This window comes from Siphateles boraxobius, unplaced genomic scaffold (genome assembly GCF_051911475.1).
Source record: "Siphateles boraxobius isolate OS27281-9 unplaced genomic scaffold, OSU_SipBor_1 19, whole genome shotgun sequence".
NCBI lineage: Eukaryota > Metazoa > Chordata > Actinopteri > Cypriniformes > Leuciscidae > Siphateles > Siphateles boraxobius.
The window spans coordinates 28,066,937-28,092,757 of NW_027508799.1; the positions used below are offsets into that span (position 1 = coordinate 28,066,937).

General features: G+C 38.9%; 1 protein-coding gene across 3 annotated transcripts in view; it reads right to left on the bottom strand.

Moving 5' to 3' along the window:
* Positions 1-2,658: 2,658 nt before the first annotated feature.
* kcnd2 (potassium voltage-gated channel, Shal-related subfamily, member 2) overlaps positions 2,659-25,821 on the bottom strand; it is a 123,008-nt gene continuing 99,845 nt past the window's right edge. Inside the window, exons 3-7 of one of the 3 annotated variants that reach the window (XR_013205342.1) lie at positions 14,871-15,033; positions 9,803-9,898; positions 7,409-7,650; positions 3,813-4,902; positions 2,659-3,254 (exon numbers count right to left, since the gene is read on the bottom strand). Coding sequence is in view for 2 of the 3 variants with exons in the window: in XM_077234699.1 (XP_077090814.1) it covers positions 4,722-4,902; positions 7,409-7,650; positions 9,803-9,898; positions 11,512-11,610; positions 14,871-15,033 (781 nt within the window). In the remaining variant the exon portion in view is untranslated. Of the gene's footprint in view, positions 3,255-3,502; positions 4,903-7,408; positions 7,651-9,802; positions 9,899-11,511; positions 11,611-14,870; positions 15,034-25,821 lie in introns of those variants that run through there. The other 2 variants (XM_077234699.1, XM_077234698.1) reach the window with 2 other exon arrangements.

The window sequence follows — 25,821 nt, forward strand, 5'->3', positions numbered from 1 at the left end:
CTCTATTCATCTCCTATGTGAGATATAGAGAGACAGGGGCCATTTATGGTATTAAAGTATTTAAAGAGACTTAGTTGTTTACACAACACCATTTTCAACTAAAAACTGTAAACTTTTTATGCGTTTTGGCCCTTCACACGACAATTTGTGTTTTGCCGGCCTGAAAACGCAAACTTTTTCAATCAGGTTTCAATGTGCAAGGTTATGAAACCGATATGTAACGTCCCTAATGTAAACAACAAAAACGCAAACCACTGAGAAAGACCATCCTAAAATTGTAACTTTTTGGTTATGGCCCTGCAGACAGAGAAATAAAATCTGGATTTATAACTTAGGGGGCTTTCACACTGGCAGTTTAGTTTGGAACGGGGCACGGTTCGCATGAAAAATCGCTAATGTGAACGCTGTCATTTGAACCCGGGTGCGCACTGGGTCCCGAACCCGAGACAACCTGGAGCAGGTGGTCTGAGTTCGGTTGCTGCCGAACCGTGCTGCGGTTCGCGTGCATGTGAAAGCAACACAGACTCGGGTGCGCACTTGTTCAGGAAGTAAAGTGTCCTGCGGATGCGTTTTAGCCGATTATGATGTATCTTGTTAAATAAAACACACGTAAGAGATGAAGATTTACCCTGGATACGAGCAAGAGTGAGTCTGCAGTGTATTCGCGTATAGTGCGTGCAATCAGGGCAACAAATTAATAGAAATCCACTGTCTCCTCAAAAGAGTCCATTTGCAAGCAGCAGAAAGACAGCTTATGCGACACACACACACACACACACATACTTAACCTGCGTTGTTACTCAGCTATGCATAATAGCACCAAATTAATAAAAAAAACACAATATATTGACCTGCGTCGTGTTTTCTATCATGCGCCAATTGAGATTGGTGACTTTGTGTCATCCGCCGTTTAGCATCGGTTCAGATGTACAGAGTTTCACACGGACGGTACTATCATATAGACAGCCTCCATCCCTCTTTCCTTTCTCCAAGTACAGTAAAACGAGTCAGCGGGGAAATAAAACCATTAACCTTTCACCTCTCTGCAAAAATAGCGAGGTCACAAACAGACAGCTGCAGCTTGTATAAAGTCTGACTTCAATATCCCCCGGTGTGTGGTGAGGTCCCCCTCCTTCTGGGTCTCTCAGATACGGTCTCTTCCTACAACCGACTTCAAACGTCTCAATTACCCTCAGTATGATGGGAAATATGCTAATGCGCAGTATAGTTCGCCTGCTGGGAGCTCACCACAGCCCTGCGCTGGGCTTGTTCTGAGTGAACTCGGAAAATAGGTGCAATCCCTTGCCTTCCGGCCCTCCTCATCCCTTTGATTCCTGTGTACAAAAGAAAAGCTGAGTGGTCATCGCATTTAGAAGGTTATGTGTAACGTAATCATGCTAAGTGTCTAGAGTGTGAGACCGCTTCGGTTGCCCGTATTAAAGCAGGTCCCTTTAAACGTACCGCCTGAGAAACGCGTGAAATCGGCAAAATGGAAACTCAAAAGAAAATGCCACTCAGCTAGGAATAGAAGCGAGTGAAGCCTTGCTAACTTGCTTTTACTATTACTTATAATTATGGTTAGGGATTTGAACAAACCCCTAAACGTAACTATTAGCTAAATTTTGGAGTGCAACTTCCAGACGTTTGTGTTACATGAATGCTGTCTGAATTTTGAGTGCGGATCATGACTGTATTCTCGGCGGAAATGAATGCTCCCTGAAAAAAAAAGGCCAAATTTACAGCAAAAATTTCAAAACTCTGTCAATATTTTACAAAGAAAGACTACATTTTAAATTAATGTATCTGCTTTTAACAGTTTGCTAGCATATCAATGCTAACAAAGCTAACAGCCTAGTCTCAAACTAAAATGCATGTTTGAGCTGTTTTAACTAAAAGCAACTTGCACTGACATATCTTAAAATATGTCACTGCCATTGTTTTGTCTCAAGATGTTTTTTTTCTAAGGCACGTTTATAAAAGCTACTTAAATATCCTAATTGAACTAAGGCCTAATCCTGGCTTAATCTAAGCCCTGTCTGAAACCACACAATACAATTGCAATGAAGTATTAAATATCATAAGGTGGAAATGTGCGCTTCCATGATGAACTAAGATTAATAAAATAATCACAACACCATTGTAATTTTTTATTTGTATTTTAATAGGACAATTAATTAATTCTATTTATTCATAGACACTGCACCGGACTAAACAACTGATTTGTATTTTTTCCCATTGTTTTTTCAATGTCATATTTTAATGTCCATAACACAAGCTGTAACAAATTCCAAAGGACCATCGTCACCTGGTAATCATTTAAATGTACATTATATCACAAACAGGAAGTCTGTTTTAAAAGTCCCCTGTGGATCATGAAAAAAGAAGAAGAAAAAAAACCCACACATGTTCTCTGTGAGTCTGTGAGCACATGCACTCCATCAATTCTGCCCTCCAAACAGGAAAAAATAAACTCTTCAAACCTAAACAGATGGTCCAGCCTTTGTCATCGTCGATCCAGAAAGCAAACTGTGAGACATCAAATTTTCTGTCCATGGAAATTAGGAGAAATTAAGAAACTGTAATAAATTTCACTACACAGAAGAACAAATTTACAGCACAGGTGCACTAGCAACACTCTCGTAGTTTTCTGTTTTCATCTTTTTTTCTTTTCTTTTTTGTGTAGTTTACAACTGAAATACATTTATAATATATAATCAACAACATTTGAGTTTTAAAAATATGCATTTGTGAGATTCTATTCCCCAAGTAACTCCTTTAATACAAAGCATATCTTTACAAAAGGAATCTTGTTGCATAAGTTACATGGTAAAGCAAGAATGGGTTCAGGCATTGAGCAGGAGGGCAGTGGTGTGTGTGTGTGTGTGTGTGTGTGTGTGTGTGTGTGTGTGTGTGTGTATGTGTGTGTGTGTGTGTGTGTGTGTGTGTGTGTGTGTGTGTGTGTGTGTGTGTGTGTGTGTGTGTGTGTGTGTGTGTGTGTGTGTGTGTGTGTATTAAGCAAGGTGCATTAAGAGCTCCTCAGCACAACAAATTGCATTGACATTGGTATAAAAATAATCAACATTATAGACTAATTTCTCGCTAACTCCAGACATTAAATGGCAGAGAAGAGATCATTCATATTTCAGGTGCACATTTTTTTTTAAATACTATAATTAATAATTTTACATTTTGGATAAATCTCACAGACATATTTCTGCACAATTTTGTGCATTATTTTAATGACAATTAAGCACCTTACACCCCCAAATCTGTCATTACTGTAATGCAAAATATAATATTATTATTACTGTAATGATATAATTTACATTTTGAAGTATTTTTTACAATCGTTATGAAGCATTTCACATTTGTTGTAGTACCTTTAAAAGTAGGCTACTGTTACAGTAACAAATATCCTCACTGAGAATGAGAAATACATGATAATGTGTAAAGTGTGCTTAATTGTCATTAAAAATTTATTTATATTATTTTTTTAAATCAATTTTATGCAAAATATAATTTATTTTCTTTTGCTTTTGGAGTGAAACATACCTGAACATGATTTTTTGAGATTCACGCTTGGCGGGTTTGAGTGATCAGCCCTAAAACAGCGCAAAGAATCTGATTGGACGATTCTCAAATGTTAGGATGTTTGCTGATAAAAGTACATCACTTTAAAGGGAAGAAAAAGTTATAACGTTACCTGAAAAAAAATAAAAGTTCTGGGCGGGCTATGCTCTAGTCTGGGCTGCCCATTTTACATGTCCACGACAACATGCACAGTAATTTTAACAAAGATAATAAATAAGCACGTTATTTTTTTTTTCACAGTTTACTCGCAAAATTTGGAGTATAAAACGGAATGGCTAGTATTTGAGCTCAAGTCCAAAAGCCTCCACTGTCAGTGTGACAAAGTCAAATCTGTTGAAACGCAAAAGGCGTTTCCCTTTTCGTTTAGCTTTGCTTTGTGCCCATTCTCAAAAAGAGAAGTATAACAAATATCCCATCAGCCCAGGCAAGGAGTGAACGCAACATGGGTGGGACAGACAGAGTGTGAGAGAGGATTTTCTCAGTCTATCACCTGTATCAACAGGCCAATCTCTCAGAGAGCAACAAAACAGCTGTTTTCACACACTCGTTGGGTTTGAAAGATCAATACTACATAACGAGGCAAATTATTGACAAGTAAAACGCACATTCTGACAGAGAGAGCCAAACCTTATTGCTCATGCCGAATTGTAAAAAGACAAAGACTTACGCAAATCATGCAAGAGATCGGTCTCGATCACACACGCACAAAAGCATCCGACCGCACACCCTAGTAGAGCCCAGCTTTACTTTTTTTAGTATCAAAAGTGTTTTGTAGAGCTGTCTAAAAGCTTGTAAAATCCCGCCCCTGCTGGTACACTCCTTATTCGTCCCAAATATCTCGCAATTCCATCAAATTGAAGACAATGAATTCAAAGACACACAATACTGAAAAATCATAGAAGTGGTAACAACCTTAATGGTCATTTTCCTCACATGACGTATGGGCCTAGAGGTTGAGCTGATGGAGCTCACAGAGACTGAGAGCTCTGGATGGGAGCTGATTAAAAAGATGCCCAGCTACGGCCCATCCTGCTGCAATGCCTCCTCCGCTACACTAGGGGGCTCCATCAATCCTTTACGCTGCAGCGTCCACTCACCAAAAAATAAAAAGAAAGGATAGTGGTCATGGTCTATAACGCTGACACTCTGACGATGTTGCTTTGCAAGAAGTCGGGACAGTTGCCCAGGTCTCCACTCTCGGGAGTGGTCACGGGTGGGGTAGGCATGCTGATGACAGCGGCAGTGATGTAGGACTGCTCTTCCGAGTTCAGGGGTACCGTCTCCTCGAACTTGGCATTGAGACTGGAGCGGCTGCATTGGAAGAGAGAGGAAGAGAGGGAGGGTGAGAATACAATCCAGTTGATGGGCAAATTCCCCCAGCTGTTGGAGGGAATCATGATAGCGTTCCCAGAGTATCCTGGCATATGGGGAGTGTCACAACCGGAGCTTTACAGGATTCCAGCAGCGTGAATCACTATGGGAACAATTTCACATGCCCAGATCCAAACAGAATCTGCATATTATACATTACATGTTACATCCTATGCGTTCATTTATTATGCATGCTAAACCAATAAACTATACACTGCATTCGTGCACTAGATGCTATGCTTTACATAATGTATTTTACTTATTAAGTATACTAAATTAAATGTAATATTCACAGCATTCTACATTATTTGAAATAAAAACGTTGAACACTGCATACTAATCATTATACACATCACACTATGCATTACACATTGTATTACAAATATTTGCATACTAAATACAGTGCACTAAATACTGCATATTATGCATTACATATTGTATTCTACACATTATGTATTCTACATACTGCATATGTACGAATAACCTTTCTACATCCTATGCATTACATATTACATACTATATACTGCATAGTATACATATTATGCATACTATTCACTATACATACATACGGCTCTATACACTGCAAATTATGCACGGTATACTTAATTTAACATTTGCATACTAAATACTATGGATTACTGCACATTACGCATTGTATTCTACATATTATACATTCTAAATATATCCGCTAATATGAATTCAACATCCTATGTACTACATATTGCATATTGTGATTTATACACTTTATTCTACAAATGTACACTTCACATTTAATATATACTTCATTCCACATTCAACACTGCATACAGTATAATGTGCACATAATTAAATGCACAACAGATTGCAGAATTATGGCTTTTTTTGTTATTGCTGATATTGATCAAATATTTTACTTGGCAAATTAATATAAACAATATAAATTAACAAACAATATGCACTAGAACTTCAAGAACTCACCGGACAGCAAAATACAAAAAAAATACACACCCCTCTAGATAAACCCAATATTTTCATAAAGTCAGTATTATAAACACTTCTAATGAAATAAGACACAGCTCGGACTATATATATATATATATATATATATATATATATATATATATACACTCACTTAAAGGATTATTAGGAACACCTGTACAATTTCTCATTAATGCAATTATCTAATCAACCAATCACATGGCAGTTGCTTCAATGCATTTAGGGGTGTGGTCCTGGTCAAGACAATCTCCTGAACTCCAAACTGAATGTCAGAATGGGAAAGAAAGGTGAATTAAGCAATTTTGAGTGTGGCATGGTTGTTGGTGACAGACGGGCCGGTCTGAGTATTTCACAATCTGCTCAGTTACTGGGATTTTCACGCACAACCATTTTTAGGGTTTACAAAGAATGGTGTGAAAAGGGAAAAACATCCAGTATGCGGCAGTCCTGTGGGCGAAAATGCCTTGTTGATGCTAGAGGTCAGAGGAGAATGGGCCGACTGATTCAAGCTGATAGAAGAGCAACTTTGACTGAAATAACCACTCGTTACAACCGAGGTATGCAGCAAGTATGAAGCCACAACACGCACAACCTTGAGGCGGATGGGTTACAACAGCAGAAGACCCCACCGGGTACCACTCATCTCCACTAAAAATAGCAAAAATAGGCTACAATTTGCAAGAGCTCGCTAAAATTGGACAGTTGAAGACTGGAAAAATGTTGCCTGGTCTGATGTGTCTCGATTTCTGTTGAGACATTCAGATGGTAGAGTCAGAATTTGGCGTAAACAGAATGAGAACATGTATCCATCATGCCTTGTTACCACTGTGCAGGCTGGTGGTGGTAGTGTAATGGTGTGGGGGATGTTTTCTTGGCACACTTTAGGCCCCCTTTGTGCCAATTGGGCATCGTTTAAATGCCACGGCCTACCTGAGCATTATTTCTGACCATGTCCATCCCTTTATGGCCACCATGTACCCATCCTCTGATGGCAACTTCCAGCAGGATAATGCACAATGTCACAAAGCTTGAATCATTTCAAATTGGTTTCTTGAACATGACAATGAGTTCACTGTACTAAAATGGCCCCCAGAGTTACCAGATCTCAACCCAATAGAGCATCTTTGGGATGTGGTGGAACGGGAGCTTCGTGAACTGGATGTGCATCCTACAAATCTCCATCAACTGCAAGATGCTATCCTATCAATATGGGCCAACATTTCTAAACAATGCTTTCAGCACCTTGTTGAATCAATGCCACGTAGAATTAAGGCAGTTCTGAAGGTGAAAGGGGGTCAAACACAGTATTGGTATGGTGTTCCTAATAATCCTTTAGGTGAGTGTATATGTATAATATATATATATATATATATATATATACACTGTATATATAATATTCAGACCACGGCCAATATATCATCATATTCCTTCTTGTGTGTGTAAGTGTGCATGAGTGCTGTGAGAGCACCTGTTGTTAACCGGTCTCTCCCTGATCTGGATGGTGCTGAGCTCCTGTATGCTGCCCCTGCGACCGGCGACCATGTTGGAATTGGGGACGTTGAAGCTCTTGCGCTTGTTTCTGCGTGTGCAGCAGGAAGACAGACCGTGCGGAGATGAAGACATCGAGGAAGACCGCGACATGGACGCCTTCGCTAGAGAAACCTCCATACAGCTCGTCTCATAGGTTTGCTCATCCACAAACTCATGATTCTGAAAGAGAAAACGAAACAGGAAGTATTTATCACTTTAAAGATTAATTTTGGTATTTGAATATTATATTATTGTGGGTAATGATTATTAAACTATAGTATCAAAGATATTACCAACTTTTATTCTCTAGTTGACTACATTTTTGAATAAGTATATGTACTCTTTACTCCAATACATTTGTGATGAGTAGTGCAATTACTCGTGTCATTTTGCATGGCACCTAACTTTTTCTGTAGCAGTTTATTTCTGCTACAAAAGAAGTGATATCGCCATCTACAGGGCATTGAAGGTACAATATCTTGTGCGTTTTGCCCTTACTCACCCAAACTTGTCAACAAGGCTACTTTGTGCGAATGCAAGTGCATTAGCAGGTAGTTGTGAATCGCAGGAGTTTCATAAATGAGATAAGGACATGACTGCAGTCGGTGATGAGGCCGAAACCAGCACATCCAGTGCAAGTAGGCTTTGACTCTTTAATTTTACTTAACATTATTTTTTTTATCCATTATATTGAAGAACCTTTGTTCTTCTTGTGCCCTTTCCGAGCACTTGAGCTTAGCTGAGACTTGGGTGTTTGTAGATGTTTAAGAGGCTGTTGTGTCGACCTTGATTTATTGCAATTTTGAGGTCTTGAGTTTTATTTTAATTTTAGAAAATAAATGTCTCATTGCTTTCCCCACAAATCAACTGTTTCTTGTTTTTCACTGGCATATCTCTGAGGTGATGAGGACTAGTGCATCTTTGAGCCTACATTCAGTATGATCAAAATACGTAAGTGCTGTTAAAAGATACTCAGATACTCTAAGACTTTTACTCAATGGGTATTGTAATTGGTGACTTGTAAGTTGTAATACAGCCATTTTCACTGTAAGGTAGCCGTACTTCTACTTAAGAATGGCTTTCAGATATTCTTTACATCTCTGGAAATATTTCATTAATATGTATTAATGAAATATATATGAATGGAATAATTAAATACAGACGCTTTTCTGCATGCATTTGTGCTCAATTTGTTTTATGTTTTTAGTGCTTTGTCTAAATTGAGTTCTCATTAGTTTCAGTAATTGCTGACAAGAACTTAGAGAATAATGGTAAGTCTCAAATCCCTTTGTCTCTAAAACAAATATTGCACAAGCATTTAATAATGTGAGCCAGTCAAAACAAAGATCAGAGGGTGTCCTTGAATCCAGATTTACTGTTTTGGCTGTTTCTCAAACAGTCCTGCATCCTCAGCAGGACACTGGAATTTTCCTTTCAAATGTCTCAAGTCTAGTGCCCTAGGAAAACAAGAATGGGTCACAGTATGTTCTCTAGACTGTCATGAGTCTAGCTGGCAGGGGACCACAGTGGCTGTCATTTTCATGCCAGTGCCTGACTAATGATTTCGCTTGAGAGAAAAACTGCACTTGCTTGTGGCAAACAAGGGTGCAGACAAAGTCAGGCACTGGTTGTTAAAGGTTATGGAAATGAAACTTCTGTCCACTTTCACCCTCATTTTTTCCCTCTGCCAGAGCTCTCAAATCATGTTTTATTCATATATGGTATACGAAGAGGCATCGTGCCACGTTTAATGTCAATTATGCCAAAAAGCTTTGCTTATCATGCATAACCGATCACGTCAGCTAATAACTCAAATTTCAGTCTGTTAACACAAAGTTATTTTTTTTTTTAGAAAACTTGGCCTTTTTAAGAAAAACCTGGAAAATAGCACTTGTACTTGGGAAAATAGTCGTATTACATATTTGTATGTACTTTACACAATACTTTTAAGCATTTTTTTGTAACTCTACAGTGTCTGTTCTTGCACCTGGGATAATATGCCAAACTTCTCCTTTTGTGATCCTATGAGGAAAGAAAGTCATACAGGATTGAAACAATGTGAAGTGGAATAAATGATAACATAATTTTCATTTCCACTTTAAATACATTTAATACAGACACCTGTCCAGTTGCTATTGAACCTTCTATAAGGTACTAAAAAAACAGCTGAGAAAGAATATAAAATTGTAGAAGAACCTCTTCTCACATTCTTACAGATGTGCTTAGTGTGCCTTTTAGGAGAACTGTGCATCAAAAAGATCAAATAATGCTGAATTGCTGAGAAAAACTTCCAGTTACTGTATGTGTAAAGGTTTCTCCATAGGTTTCTTACCGTGGTTTTCTCCAAGCAGTGCAGGAGATGGTGATGCTGGGTCTCAAAAGTGGGGTTGGTCTTACATACCAAAGCTTGGCCCGCCTGTTTTGATGCCTTTTGGAGAAACAGAAAACACTGCTTATCAACCTATCAGAGCAGAAAGATGCTAAGAGATAAGACTAGATCAATGACAGCAAGGCCTGAATTCTCACAACGATCCAGCAATGTTGAGACAATGCTGAGGAACATTTAACCACTTCATTGTGACAATGGTAGGCGTTAGGTCACTGCCCCGTCCTGTTCTCTCAACATCACCACACTGACGGACAGCTCTAGGTTCAAAAACAGTGGACAACAGGAACAAGAGTATTCTGTGTATGTAAATGTCTATTGAATTTGTGCATAGATACAATTTTTTTGAAAAAAATAAGCAGTGTTTAGAAAAGTTTGTCTAAATGAGTGTCTGCTGTATTTGAACCATGACGGCCACCGTACCCAAATTCACTACAGCCTTAATGAATCACCATGACGCAGTGACCAGGCGACTAGAGCAGGGGTGTCCGATCCTGCTCCTGGTGGGCCAATGTCCTGCAGATTGTAGCTCCAACCTACCCCAACACCAATCCAATTCTCAAGGTCACATCCGAAATCGTATTCCCTCTGAGTAGGTACAGTACTTTGTGTACTTTGCGATGTATGTTCTATATAGTATGAATTTAATCCAGGAATGTTGTCATTGTCATGTAATCTACCAGTGTCCCTTGATAAATTCTCTCCTGTGGCATTATGGGGTAAAATGTCCATTACATGCGCATTTCAGAATCTCGCCGGAAGTAGTCGGATATCTGGGAACTTTTCGACTACCGTTTTATGAAATACTGTGAACTCGGACATACTATTCTTTTCACATACTGTTTTTCGCCTACTATAAAGTAGGGACGTATGTAATTTAGGATGCAGCCAAATTAGCCGGTTTAGGTGTGTTTAATTAGTATTAGAGCAAAATTGTGCGGGAAAGTGTTCCTTCAGGAGCAGGACTAGACACCCCTGGACTAGAGCACTGCTCTTCGAGAACCTGCATATGATCAGCAGGCACTCGATCGACACGCCTCATGGTCTCTGCCTCACATTAAACCCCGCCTCCCATATAGATGCTGGCCAATCAATGACATGCAACTCAGACAGTTTCATTCCTCCATGTGATGAGTTCTGATGATGTCATGAAGAGAGAGAGAGTGAGAGAGAGCGAGCAAAAACCAGTCCGAAGAGAAATAGTTGTCGAAAAACGCAGTTAAAAAAAGTAGATAAGATACAAAAAGTAATAAAGAGATAAAGTAGATGGAGAAAAGGGTTGCAGTAAAAAACAGGGGGCCCCGTTGGAACTGGAGCGGATGGGAGTGGCCCCCGCAAGGCCAAGGCGCATGCACCGCACTGCCATTGGAAAAGAGGACACACGATCATTGATGGTCTCATGACCAGCCACCAGTAAGAGGTGTCGGCGTACCCGGGTCTAGGCGTTAGAAAGAGCGAAAGATAGTGAGAAAGATAGAAAGTTAGAGGAACACCACGGAAGCGTTGATGGGGACAGCCCTGCTGGACCCCGGCCCCCTGGCGGAGAGGTGAACGGCCAGGGGGGGAAGAGGGGTCCACATGCACCAGCACCAGCACCAGCCCATCATGTCACGTTCCAGTAAGAGAGACCCCGGCGAATTGCTTTCCACCGTTACCTCCTCCTCTGCGTCCACCAGCATTCCATTGCGTTTGTACTGCAAATAAGCGTTAGCACCACCGCTCTTCGCTGCATGAATTCTAGCAAGCCTGGTTTTCTGTTCAGGTGGACAAACACACGTGCGTTTAGCCTAACACGTCCTCCTCTCGTGATCAATGTGGCTGTGAATGTGACTGGCGGTTTGCATGCTCATCACTGACATGAAGAATGGCAATGTGTCATATGTTCTCCGTCGAAAGTACTTTGATAAAATAAAAATTGTAACAATACCAGTCTTTCTGCAATGTGGCTAGATCATGTACATTGCAATCTTTTGACACCATATATAAAATAAATTAAATAAAATATAAAAATACATAATAATCCTATAAATTAAATAAACATATAAAAATACAGTCATATAAAAAGAATAATTATATATAAATTGTTAAAAGTTTGGCATCAGTAAGATTTATTTGAAATAAATTAATACTTTTATTAAACAAGGATGCATTAAATTGATCAAAAGTGACAGTAAAGACATTTATAATGTTACAAAAGATTTCTAATTCAAATAAATATTTTGAGCTTTTCAAATATTAAGTATTAACTGATCAACTGATAATATTAAGAAATGTTTCTTGAACACAAAATCAGCAGAACATCTGCTGAAAATTCAGCTTTGCCAACACAGGAATAAATTCCATTTTAAAATATATTAAAATGGAAAAAAGTTAAATTTAAATTTAAAACTGAAATAATATTTCACAATGTTACTGTTTATACTGTACTTTTGATCAAACAAATTCAACCTTCGTGAGCTTAAAAATCTTACCGTCCCCAAACATTTCAAAAGTAGTGTGTGTGTGTATAGATAGATAGATAGATAGATAGATAGATAGATGGATAGATAGATAGATAGATAGATAGATAGATAGATAGCTAGATAGATAGATAGATAGATAGATAGATAGATAGATAGATAGATAGATAGATAGATAGATAGATAGATAGATAGATAGATAGATAGATAGATAGATAGATAGATAGATAGATAGATAGATAGATAGATAGAATTAAGAATTATATTTATAAAATTATGTCAAACTTATTTCAAAAATTTTCCTTGAGGAATTTCAGGCTTTTCAGGCTTTTGTCTTTATATCTCCAGATAGATTGTCAGAACAAAAACCTGCAATTTGTGTCAAAATATCAGACTGCAACAAATATTTTATTCATTAAAGTATTAACATCTTAAAAAAGGAGTTTATTTTTAAGTTTCAGTATTGTAAAAGTATAAGGGTATTGGTATATCGACTACTGAAATGTTGGTATTGTTACAAACTTCACTTCCTGTCTCATTTCCCCCTCTTCTATTCTCGTTCTCAGTTTAACTGGATAAACAGACTGTTGTTCTTGGGTGGACTGCATGTACTGTTTATCCATGCGCAGAGGGGCAGTGGGATATCTGAACTGTTTGTGGCTGGAGAAGAACAGCTAAATTAAGAGAAGACACTCATCTAATGAGACATGATGTGATATCACTACGTCTGTATTCTGATCACCCCCAAAGGAGAACAGGATACAGAACACAGCATCTGTTCCTTGCCTGGTCTCACTGGCCAAGTACACACTGCAGCTAAATACAGTTGTGACTCCTCTTGTACATAGAGTTCTGTCGTTTAGAAGTTTGATGATGACCAAATAATTGGGCGTTTGTGTTTAAACCACTATGTCAATCATTGCATGTTCAGAATAGACTCCTGTTTTCCGTACGCACATGAAATGATGATTTACGGTAGGAATAATCACAAAAAGTAATGACAGATCAGAAGGCTTGTGCCATAATAAATTCAAACGTCTGGCTAATGCATCGACTATAAATGTAGTGCGTGTACAGCTTCGTTGATTATAATGGCAGTCGCTGTGCAGATGGGCTGTAAAACTTGCATTTAAATTTAATTGCAAAAGTAATCAGATAAATTGAGGTTTGGTAATTAATTGAATCGTTTCTTTTTAAATAATCCTGAAGCATCAGTCATCACGGATTGGTGCACATGGGTAACACTTTATTTTGAGGTGACGTAGTTACATTGAATTTTGTCAAATAAGCACTGAGTAATATTAATCAACTACATGAACTTACTACATGAACGGGGTTTGGTTTAGGGTTAGTTAGTTGTAATTATGCATAATTTACTACTATAGCACTATACACACAGTAACGTGTAACTATGTCACCTTAAAATAAAGTGTTACTAAAGTTTAAGATAACAGCAAACTAAAAATTATTTTCTCCACTGGTTCCAGGCATAACGAAATTTGAGTATTTAGGAGATTAACTTGTATGGAAGCTTGTTTCTGCCATGGAATAAAAAAACAATATGAAAAAAGTCATTGTAGCTTTTTATCTCGTAATAACTATAATTCACAATTGTGAGTTCATATATCACAATTCTGAGAAAAGGTCAGAATTGAGAGATATAAACTCACAATTCTGACTTTTTTCTCGCAATTGCGAGTTCTTTTATCTCACAATCCTGACTTTTTTTTAAAATAATTGCGAGTTTACGTATATATCATAATTTAGACTTTATAACTCACAGTTGTGAGTTTTTATCTAACAATTCTGAGAGAAAATGTCAGAATTAAAGATATAAACTCACAGTTCTGACTGTATTTCTCGCAGTTTTAAGTTTATAACCTGCAATTTTGAGCTTTTTCCATCACAGAATAAATTAAAAAAGTGAATTGCGACTTTCTATGTCACAATTCTGACTTTTCCCCTCGCAATTGAGAGTTTATATCTCACAATTCTAAGTTTATATCTGGCACTGCGGGGGAAAAAATCTGAATTGTCAGATAAAATGTCGCAATGACTTTTTAAATATTTAACTCAACGTTGCTTCGAAACAAGCTTCCATTCGCTTGAGCTTTTAAACTTTGCAGTGTGTATGTGGCCGTTCTCTCTTTTGTCCTATTCTCTCATAATTTCTTTATATCTGCCATTCTCAAAGTTTCTCTCTGCTTGTCTATCTTGTTTCTGTGTGTTTGTGTTTCTGTCTGCTGTGTTGAAGTACGGGATGAGATCTGGGCATGCACTAGAAATGATGGTTCCACAGAGACCTGCAGTTAACATACCACAGAGACACACACACCACTCAGCGTGCAGACATCTGGGTCGCAAGCACATTGTGCCAAGTTGTATTAAATACTATCCCAGTGTCATTTATGTGTTTGTGTGTTCTTGGTCCTGTCAGGACTAATCACTTTGCCACAGCCAGACCAGCTTGTATTTCAAGAGAACATCTACATTTGAGCCCAGCTCCATTTAGCGCTGTGAGGTCAGAGGTTGTGGACCGTGCTGGTGTAGGGTACCTTTTGGGCACGCCGCTTCTCTGCACGTTGACTCTGATGGTAGATCCGACTGAAATTGGACACAATGACAGGAACGGGAAGAGCGATCACCAACACGCCACTCAAAGAACAAATAGAGCCAAAGATCTTCCCCATGATGGTCTTAGGAACCATGTCTCCATATCTGTAACTCAGAAAAGGAGAGAGTCACAACATAGATATGGGTCAGTGGCAACAGTTCAGTGAAAAAACATGATGATAAAAAGCAGAAATCTTTAGAAAAAAAATATGGTTTAAAGAAATTCAAAATAAGATGCATGTTTTATCTCTCTAAAAATGTCAAGGAGTGTAACCATCAAGTGAATAGTTCCAATATAATTTCTTTACACTAGCCTTGCGTGTACACTATTTATTTATTTAAAATTATTTAAATTATATATATATATATATATATATATATATATATATATATATATATACATATATATACAGTATATATAAGTAAACACACACACACACACACACACACACACACACACACACACACACACACACACACACACACACACACACACACACACACACACACACACACACACACACACACGCACATATATACATATGTACAATACACACAGTCATGATGGTCTACATGGGTTTAATCTGTGATATTTACCCATTTTATGTTTTTATGCACAGGGACTTGACTTTAAAAAATATTTTCAAACAAATTTGCCAATGTTTTTTTCTTCAAGAATTGCAGCCTTTCAATTGGGCTTTTTCTGTGTTACAATCTCAATAAGAGCACCAACACATTTTTCTTTTACTTCAAATCAGCCCAAAAGTCAAGTTTTTCAAGTCTTGTTTTTCTGAATAGCTTCATAGTTCCAGGCAAAACATTAGCCACTTTAGATAAAAGCATAAGCTAAATGAATTCCATCACGTAATTGACCCCGAAACCGCAGAAATATTTTAGACCTTCACAATCTGTTCATTTCCACCAGCTCAGGTGATTTCATCTGGTAAAAATAAACAGATGACAACTAGGGGGCACTAAAGAACCATACAGCATGGGGCAAATATTCACTCTCATATTTTGTGTAAAAATCAATTTTTTTTCTATATTTGACCACAGGCCTTTTCCCTCATAAAGCCTGGTATATACATCCTCAAACTTTTAACTTGATGTTAAAAAAAGACGGTTTGCATGTGGTGGGAAGAGCTGCATGTGTGTGTGGGCTGAGTTTCATGCTATGAGATCAACTTCTCTGCCCTACTTCCCAACTCTCAATTTAAAATTACATTAAAATAATTACCATTACAGAGATCCAAAATGCTCATATTCCACACAATGTCGTCCTAAAATGCCATTCATGTGAACATGCTGTCTTGAGAACACACAGTACTGGCACGATTTAATTCTTGTTCAAACAAACACACACACCCCTTCTGTTGTACCACCTCCTCTTCGTCTTTTTAAAGCAAGCCAACGCATGACAAACCATCTCCGTCACTGGCATTCAGGAGACGATCTGCCATTAGTCAACAGAATGATAGTTCATCTCATCAGTATCCAAGCTGTCATTCCAGCAGTGCCACTTTAAGATTTTGATGGTGATTGCACTTGTACAAAAAGTCTCATTATATTACCATGTTTTTGGGCATGTACCATGGTAAAGCCGTACTAGTATTCTTTGAAGGACATTTACATATCTTCATTTAGCTGATACTTGTGGCTAACAAATTAGGAACATCGCCAGCAAGTAGCATGCAAATGCATAGAAATATTGAAATAATTCGGCACCATGTTAGGCCTATATGCCATCTATAATTTTTCATCCCAATTATTTTGCTATGACCACTGAAGCGATTTACAATATGTTTCAGGGGCCAAGACCTGAACCAAGACCTCCATCTTCCATTCGTTGAAAAATCAGGATCACCCAAAAATAGATTTACTAACTCTCATTTAGTTTCAAACCTGTATGACTGTTGGTTGCATTTGAGATAAAACTTGCAGTTACAAAAAGTAATGTGGCAATTAGGAGAGACAAAATTGCGAGCTACGAAGTAGTATTGTAAAATATAGAGAAAAATGCATCTTTTACAAATAAGTCGCAATTATGAGATCCAAGAAAGTCAAAATTGTGAGATGTGAGGGTACTTTGTGAGAGATAATCTCAATTGGGTAGTCACAATTCTAAAAAATAAAGTTGAATTTACGAGAAATATATGATATAAATGTGCAATTATGAGAAATAGTCGCATTTGCAAGAAAGCAATTATGAGATACGAATACAAAATTGTGACTTACATTGTTACATTGATTGAGATTAAAGCACAGTTATAAAGTCACAATTGTGAAAGATAAAGTCTCAGTTATGAGAATTGCAATATACAATATACATATAGGTCTTTAGAAGGCTAACTGCCTGACTTGTTAACCCATCACAGATCTGTATTACTGTACTTTCAACACTGAAAGTCAATGGGGTCCAATAGGTTTGTTTTGGACCCCATTGACTTTTTTGGACAAAACAGTTAAAACAAACAAATTCTTTCAAACAACCCTGTCACTTTAAGATGAAAATGCATGTATTGTATAATCATCATGGAAATGTACATGTGCTTCAAGGGTCAATATAGTTTTTTTTAAATTAACAACAGAGCTTTTTCCAGTACTCATCTCCTCAAGGACATATGCTATGATTTAAAAGAATTAAAAAGATAAATAAATAAATTAGCATTGTAAGATACTGAAAGCAGTGCATAGCATGCCGTAACAGTGCTGAGAGGCTTCCGTGCTGTAAGTGAAGGATCTAATTGAATTACGGCAAAGAGAATATGAGCTCAAGGGGCCTGATGCGACAAAGCCTCCAAAGACTGAGCCATCATTACGGACGGCACAGAGTCGACTTCTTCAATTAAACGCCTGTAATTAAATATGCCAGTGAGAGAGAAAGAGAGAAAGACAAGACACGCAAAGAGTTAAGAGGCTCTCGTTTCTGCTCTGTACCGTGGCCGACATTATCAACGACACTGACCCAGTCATTCAGAGCCCTGAAAAATATCCATATTAATGGTCGTATGAGCTATAGCGGTATTCATGTCTGATCAATAGAGAGCTTTGTGATCCTCTGCACCGACAGACAATAGACTTATTATAAGGGACCAATAAACTCCCTTGTAGGCAATTACCCTCATAATTAGATTTGTGTACATGATGAATATGTCGGCCACTAGCTGCTAATCCAAATCCGCACACTAAGCTGTTATTTGCAAAGTGTGTGTGCGTCGCATTTTGATTCTCCACGGCCAGCCTGAACGTAATAAAAGATGTTGACCTTGCACTGTGTCATTTAGGTGTATTCGTGTGTGTGTGTGTGTAGTGTACTAGAGGGGACGGCAAGGACTCTAATTTGCTCTCTGCGTTTGTCATTTCCTTGCTGCTCACTGTCCAGTACTGTTACGTATGACAGCATCCCAATTAACCCAGCCGACCTGTACTGGCCACTCAGAAAACTGAGAAAATGATTCTAGTTTAGAACAGCACACACACTTCACTGCAGCACAAAACAAATAAAGGCAATCACAAAAACACGTATGCATACATCTTGTTTAATGTTATTGGTATACACAAGTCAGGAATTAATCTTCTAGAGATCTTAGAGACTTTATCGCCTGGTTTCACAGACAAGGCTTAAAGGGATAGTTCACCCAAAAACGAAAATTCTGTCAGTATTTACTCACCCTCATGTTGTTCCAACCCCGTAAGACCTTTGTTCATCTTCTGAACACGGATTAAGATATTTTTGATGAAATCTGAGAGCTGGATCTCTCCTCCATAGGCTTGTAAGGGATTAAAACTTGCCAGCCCCAAAAATGTATTAAAGACTTCAAAAAGACGTTAAAGTAGTCCAAGTGACTACAGTGGCTCATTCTTAAGTTTATAAAACGAGGACAATACTTTTTGTGCGCAAAAAAAACTAAAATAACGAGTTTATTTAAACTATTCATTTTCTTCTCTGTGGGCCTCGAGTCAGTTCACTAGTATACATGAATATCAGTCACATGACCTCTTACGTCATCCGCTCTTTTTCCAGTTGACTGCCGCCATCTTGAGTACCTGCCGGGTACTGTCTACAATACTGACGGCATTAGCTAGGAAGCAGATTTTATAATAAATAATTAATTAATTAATAATTCCTAAAAAGCTGACATCAGTTAATCGCGATCTCACATCTCTGTTAATATCAATTAAGCTGACTGCACAATGAATCTTTCATAATATATACACTTTGTTTGTTACAATTAGAGGATTTGTCAGGATACAGAGCTTTGAACAAAAAGTCTGTTTTGAGCATAGAGGTTTTGAGCTGTGAGGAGAGTCTATCTTAAATGCTTCTGATTGGCCTTTGCGTTGAAGAAATCAACACGTATGTCTGTTTTTGGCTACATTGCTCAACGCTGCAAACGTGTTTTAAAAGGAAACTCTGGCCTGTAAATCGTTTCTATTTAGTTTTAGTTCTTGTTGCTTTTCTGCAAAAATTTATTAGTTTTTATATGTTTTATTCATAGATATTTCTAGTTTGCGGGAGTCCCGCGAATCGTTTTATTCTCCCTGCAACGCGCACACATACAGAGAGTGCATTGCCGCTCGCACTCGGCCATCAAATCTAGTCCCGCGCCGCACTCTTTTGCATTGGGAGTGCACATCTCTAGATCAAGGGCTCGGCCCGAGGATAGTGACGGGAAATATCGGCCCGCAAGTTCGGGCTCGGCCAGAGAATGAGACGCATTCTCATCCTCTGGCGTCATATAGGTGACGTCATATGACATTTCGTCGAAATCTTACACACATGGCATCCTTTAGCGTCAATATAACACGCACTGTTATGGGTAGGTTTAGGTCTGTGGTAGGGTACGGTTATGACGCCTTGGGATCTGCGTCTCATATTCACGCTAAAGGATGCCATGTGCCTTGGATTTAGACGAGCGTCACCTGTATGACGCCTTGGGTTCTGCGTCTCATATTGATGCTAAAGGATGCCATGTGCGTAAGATTTCAACGAAATGTCCAAAGCGTCACATGTATGACGCCAAAGGATGAGAACGGGCTAGAATAAGCTCTACTTCCTTTGCGACTGACGTATCGATCTTGCCGAATCAGGTACTCAAGATGGCGGAAGACAAGTTTTAGAATTGAGTGACGTCAGTGAGGAGACGTTGGTGACATCATCTGATATTCATTTATAATAGCGTACGCTTCTGTTGTCGTACGTCACACGCATCACACACATGACCAGCGTCGGCCAATAGTGAGCCTACGTGTGACGTAGCTCTACGCTACTACACTACGTTAACTGACTCGAGGCCCACAGAGAAAGAAATGAATAGTTGAAATAAAGTCGTTATTTTTGTTTGTTTTTGCGCACAAAAAGTATTCTCGTTGTTTGATAAACTTAAGATTGAGCCACTGTAGTCACTTGGACTATTTTAACAATGTCTTTAATAACTTTTCGGGGCTGGCAAGTGTCAATCCCTTAGAAGCCTATGGAGGAGTGATCCAGCTCTCAGATTTCATCAAAAATATCTTAATCCGTGTTCCGAAGATGAACGAAGGTCTTACGAGGTTGGAACAACATGAGGGTGAGTAAATACTGACAGAATTTTCATTTTTTGGTGAACTATCCCTTTAAGATAGTCCCAGACTAAAATGCATGTTTAATCGAAAGCAACTTGTACTGATATATCTTAAAATATGTCAGTGCCATTGTTTTGTCTCAATATGCACATCAATAATGTTTCTTTCTAAGGCATGCTTATAAAAGCTACTTAAATGCCCTAATTGAACTAAGGCCTAATCTTGGCTTAATCTAAGCCCTGTCTGTGAAACTGGGCCTCTATCTTACAACTGTTATTTATTTCTTGTAATTGTGACTTTACCTCTCACAATGTAACTTCATATCTCACAACTTTGATTCTCGTAACTGCGACTTTATCGTAAATGTGTGTATTTCTTGTAATTGCAAATTCATATCACATAAATGCAACAATGTCTTGCAACAATGACTTTTCTCTTACAATTGCGACTATCTCTCAGAAAGTAACATTATATCTCACAGTTGCAACTATGTTTCTTGTGATTGCAACTCTCATAAATAAGTCATATTCGTAATAGCAACTTCAACTCACAATGGCAACTTTATATCTCACAATATGACTTTGTTTCTCGTGATTGCGACGCTATATCTCTTACAATGGGACTATTTATTTTAAACTTTCTCACAATCGTTTTTTATATTTACAAATCGTTTTTACCTTTAACGATATCCCCAAAGCAAGGTTTTGTCCAATTTCTGAGGACAGTTTGTCCTCAAACTATAGCTAATTAAACTCACACAGCTTCTGCAAGAAACTTTGAGAGCACCTTGATGGACACAGAGCAATTACGATCCAATCAGCCGGCAGAGAAAACAGGTCATCAAAGACACCCACAGTCTCAAAGTAAACCCAAGCACAGTCCTGCAGATTACAGAGGGTGGACAAAATCCAATGAGTGAGAGAGACATAAAGACTCCTGACATGACTAAAAAGCAGTAAAACCCACTATTTTTCCCACACTTTATGAGTCCATATCTTCGCTCTTCAGCTTCAGCGTTATGTGAAATGAGAGAAGGGTGGATGGACATAAAGAGACGGTGAGATTAAAAAACGCGGAGCTCACTGACTTAATAACTCTTGCTTCATGAAGCTCTGGACTGATTGGAGATGAAATATGCTTATCAAGTCTAACGAATTCAGCACTCATTAGAATATTAAGAGCCTGAGTTAATGACTAGGACATTCCATTTAACTAAGCCCGTCAGGGCTTCTAACTCTTATTCACAGTCACACGTGAGGGAAATGTCACTCTCTTTGTTTTATTGTCCTGTAATGTGCATTTATGTATTGTAAAGCACTGTTTTTAAAGCACGGAATAATCGTATTCACACAGTATTCGCATACTGACATTATGCAAATAGAATTTGTAAGAGTGATGAAAGTAATCTAAACAAACCACAAACTTTCACAGCATTTGCTAACGTGTTCGTAACGGTTGAAAACGATGTTGTTTATTTTTGGCCCTTTTTGTCTGCTATGAGAAAAACGCTTCGCTTGAAAAATAGTAGCATGCGCTGTCCATGAACAATTCCCTGTCATGATGCTAAGGAGCAGTGCTGGGTAGATTACTTACAAACTTTAGATACTGATTCCAAATTAGCACTTTTTTTTTTTTTTACTGTGTAATAATTCTAAGATATTCTAATCAAGGGGATTTTTTCACCTGTTTTATCGACCAACATGCGAAAATCATTAGTCTGACCATTTAGAAAATTAACAGCACAGCTGTCTTCATCATGCCATATTATTGGAGGAATCATTCATGCCTGTATCACATTGGTTAACAAGGTATGCCCGTAAATGTAAAGTATGAAAAGTATAAGCGTTAAGTAGTTTGACTTGCCGTCAGTAAATAAAGACCTTAAAAATAACCACTAATAGACCTTATTACATGAGATTACATTTTAGGTGGACAGATGCTGAGATTTGTCCCACCTTAGTCCAACTCTAGAAGGACCAACAGTGTTCCACAACTTATCTAAGTGAAGGAAGCAAAACAAGCAGGATGTGTATGTCATGCACAAGCAGCACTACTGAGTTCTGATTCTCCTCTCCTTCGGCTGGGAGCAGCACTGTAGGTGAAATCTCACAACTGAGGGTTTCATGAAAGGCTTTTGTGAATGCTTTATGGTGAGGCAGTTGGAAGCTTCACATGAGACTCCCTCCCTCCCTCATCAATAATTCTGTCTATGCTTTCCTTATCCCTCCCATGAATGCTCAACAGTCTGTTTTATCCCATCTTACCTTCCTACATCTTTTCACTCTCTCTGCCTCCATCACATTTGTGGACAGACACTCATTCAGACTCATATCAGAGATGTCCCCTGTTTGAGCATGGCTAGAGGTGAAACAGACACATAGAGTTTATCGCATCAACCACTGCTTTTTTCTCCCGAGCTCTTAGAACAAGCAGGGAAAAAGTCCTTGACCTGATAATGAAAGACGATCTCCTCGCTTTCAAACGCAACTTCTCGTTGATGCATAAAAGTGAGGGAGAGGGAGAGAGAGAAGATAAGGGTCTTTTATCTTTTCTTATAAACCCACAGATTGGTCTCTTGCTCCACTTACTCACAGCAGATCAATCAGAGATAAGGCTCTGAGCTCACTTTTGTGTCCAAGAAAAAAATACTCTCCCCACACAATGGGCGTGAAGCTCAAGGTGTTAAATTTCCAGAGAAGATCACACTTAATGATCATTATGTGGACAGATCAGCCATTTTTACACAGCTGGGCGCTGTGGCTGGTGATGCCGTTTGTGTCACGGCTCGGGGAACAGCATGTGAAAAGTGATGAGATATGGAGAAGGAACAGTGCGAGGTCATCGCTGATGGAAAAAATGAGGATAAAAAAACGGGGGTAAGTTGGGATGCGCTGACATTGAAATAGAGGAAGGTGAATGAGCTTTTATGGGCAAACATGATTGTGGCGAAGGACGGCCGAGGGAGGTGAGAGAACGGCGCGAGGCCGGTGGTGCGATTGCTAATGAGCAACACCTGTGAAGCATAAAGGAGGAGGAGCGATGACGTTGATGATCGAGAGAGGAACAGGCCTGTATTTTAGTTGTGTTTTGGTTTTTGTATTTGTATTTTATTTTAGCCAGCAGTCGTCCGCGAGGGGCTGCTGGCAGTTATATTTATTTTCGGTATTTTTTATTTTTATTTTTTAAATAAAGTATGTTTAATTGTTCGCCGTTTCCCGCCTCCTTCTTCCCTGAACATTGCTACACTGGTGCCGAAACCCGGGAAGAGGGAGGAACCCGCTGTCAGAGAGTCCTCGCCGCTGTGGGGAATCCGTGGTGCCATCGAGCATGGTGCGCAAGTCGCCGCCGCTCGCCGTGGGCCGGAGCCTGCTGCCATCCGCCGGGTAGGGGAGGAGCAGGGAGTAGGGGAGGAGCAGGGAGCGGGGGACTCGCGGCCATGGACGCTCGAGGCGGTGCGCTGGAGTGAGTTGCTGGGGGGGACGGCCGAGCTCGCTGCCGGCCGCCTGAGAGTTGGAGGGGCGGCTGCCGCCGGGGGGGAGTAGGCACAGGCTCGTGGGTACTCCCCGGCCAGTGAGGGGCGATGGGGGTATGTGGCGAAGGACGGCCGAGGGAGGTGAGAGAACGGCGCGAGGCCGGTGGTGCGATTGCTAATGAGCAACACCTGTGAAGCACACCGGTCTCGCATCTCTCACGGAGGAGCAGAAGCATAAAGGAGGAGCGACGACGTTGATGATCGAGAGAGGAACAGGCCTGTATTTTAGTTGTGTTTTGGTTTTTGTATTTGTATTTTATTTTAGCCAGCAGTCGTCCGCGAGGGGCTGCTGGCAGTTCTATTTATTTTCGGTAGCCAGTAGTCGTCCGCGAGGGGCTGCTGGCGGTATTTTGGTTTGTTTGTTTTATTTTAAATAAAGTATGTTTAATTGTTCGCCGGTTCCTGCCTCCTTCTTCCCTGAACATTGCTACAATGATACACTCATAACCCAATCAATTAGAGCAATCTCATTTCCTTATTGCGTCCAGCTTAGAGTGAATAATCGATTATGGAGAAGAGAGGTCGAGAAGCTAATGTTTGCTAAGAGGCTAAACAACACTAAAATCTTCTCTGCTCAAAACTCTAGGAAACGGCTTATTTGTTCTAGGACAGATGTGAGTATGCAAATGTGATTATTAAGCAGATACATATCAAGCACATGATTTTTTTTTTTATCATACTCGATGATCGATCTACAAAAGCAGTTTAAGCTACCTTTAACTAACTAGCATGGCTTTTTTTTTTACTTTAAACTGTGGCGCACCATGACAGTAGTTGACCTGAAAGAGAAAATGGATAACAACCTTTTATAGTGTCTGTTGCAGCAATGCACACTTCTATTGCATTCAAATTAGCATTTTTATGCATGACAGTCCACAATGAAATTACTTGACCTGAAAGACAATTGTAATGTGCATGATATCATTTGTTAGGTGCGTATAAGTTTAAACAAGCTTTAACTAATTAGCATGGCAAGATTACTTAAATTGTATTAAATAATTGTATTTTCAACACATTTTGAAATGCCACACTGCAAAAATCGACCTTTGTTTATGCAAGTTTTGGGTCTTCATTATACATTGATTCCATTCTCGGTTCTCTTTTGCTGCGAAAAAACAAAACAAAAAAACAACATTACCTATTATAATAATTGCACTATTTTCAGCAATAATTGAAGCTCTGGAAGTTTGTTTTATGTGATTTAGTTGTGTCCAAAAGAGATTTTAATGTGTTTACGTAATTATTTTCTGCTTTCAGTCCAACAGGACTTATGTCATGACTAAGTGCTAATCAGCATAATTACGATCACATAACTGCTATTATGTGTGGATGTTAATGACCCACCTGGTCGAACCGAGGGAGCCTCCCCTGCCTCTCGCAGTAGACAGAGGAAAGAGAAAAAAACCTTCAGCCTTTTCTCACCGTATAACTTAAGTATTGTGCATATGCAACAGATGCTCCACATGGAATCTACTTCGGCAAAACTAAAACTCAAGGACAAATCCTTCACAGATTTTGGCAGAATGCAAATAACCCTCGTTCAGAAATCCACTTTGTATGTTTGTTTGTTTTTTTCATTTGAATTGCTAATGTTGTTGAAATAGAAAGTAAAATGCTAACATATGCAGCTAAATTGATTTTGTTTACAGCTACCAAGAGGTTAATAAATGCTAATATGCAAACTACTTCAGAAACATGGAAGAAGATGCAAAGCAAACAAAATGGGTCTGATTAGTGTGTCAGAACACTGCGTGTCTCAAAGTTCAAAAGAAATGGCATGGGCTGAGATTTGGATG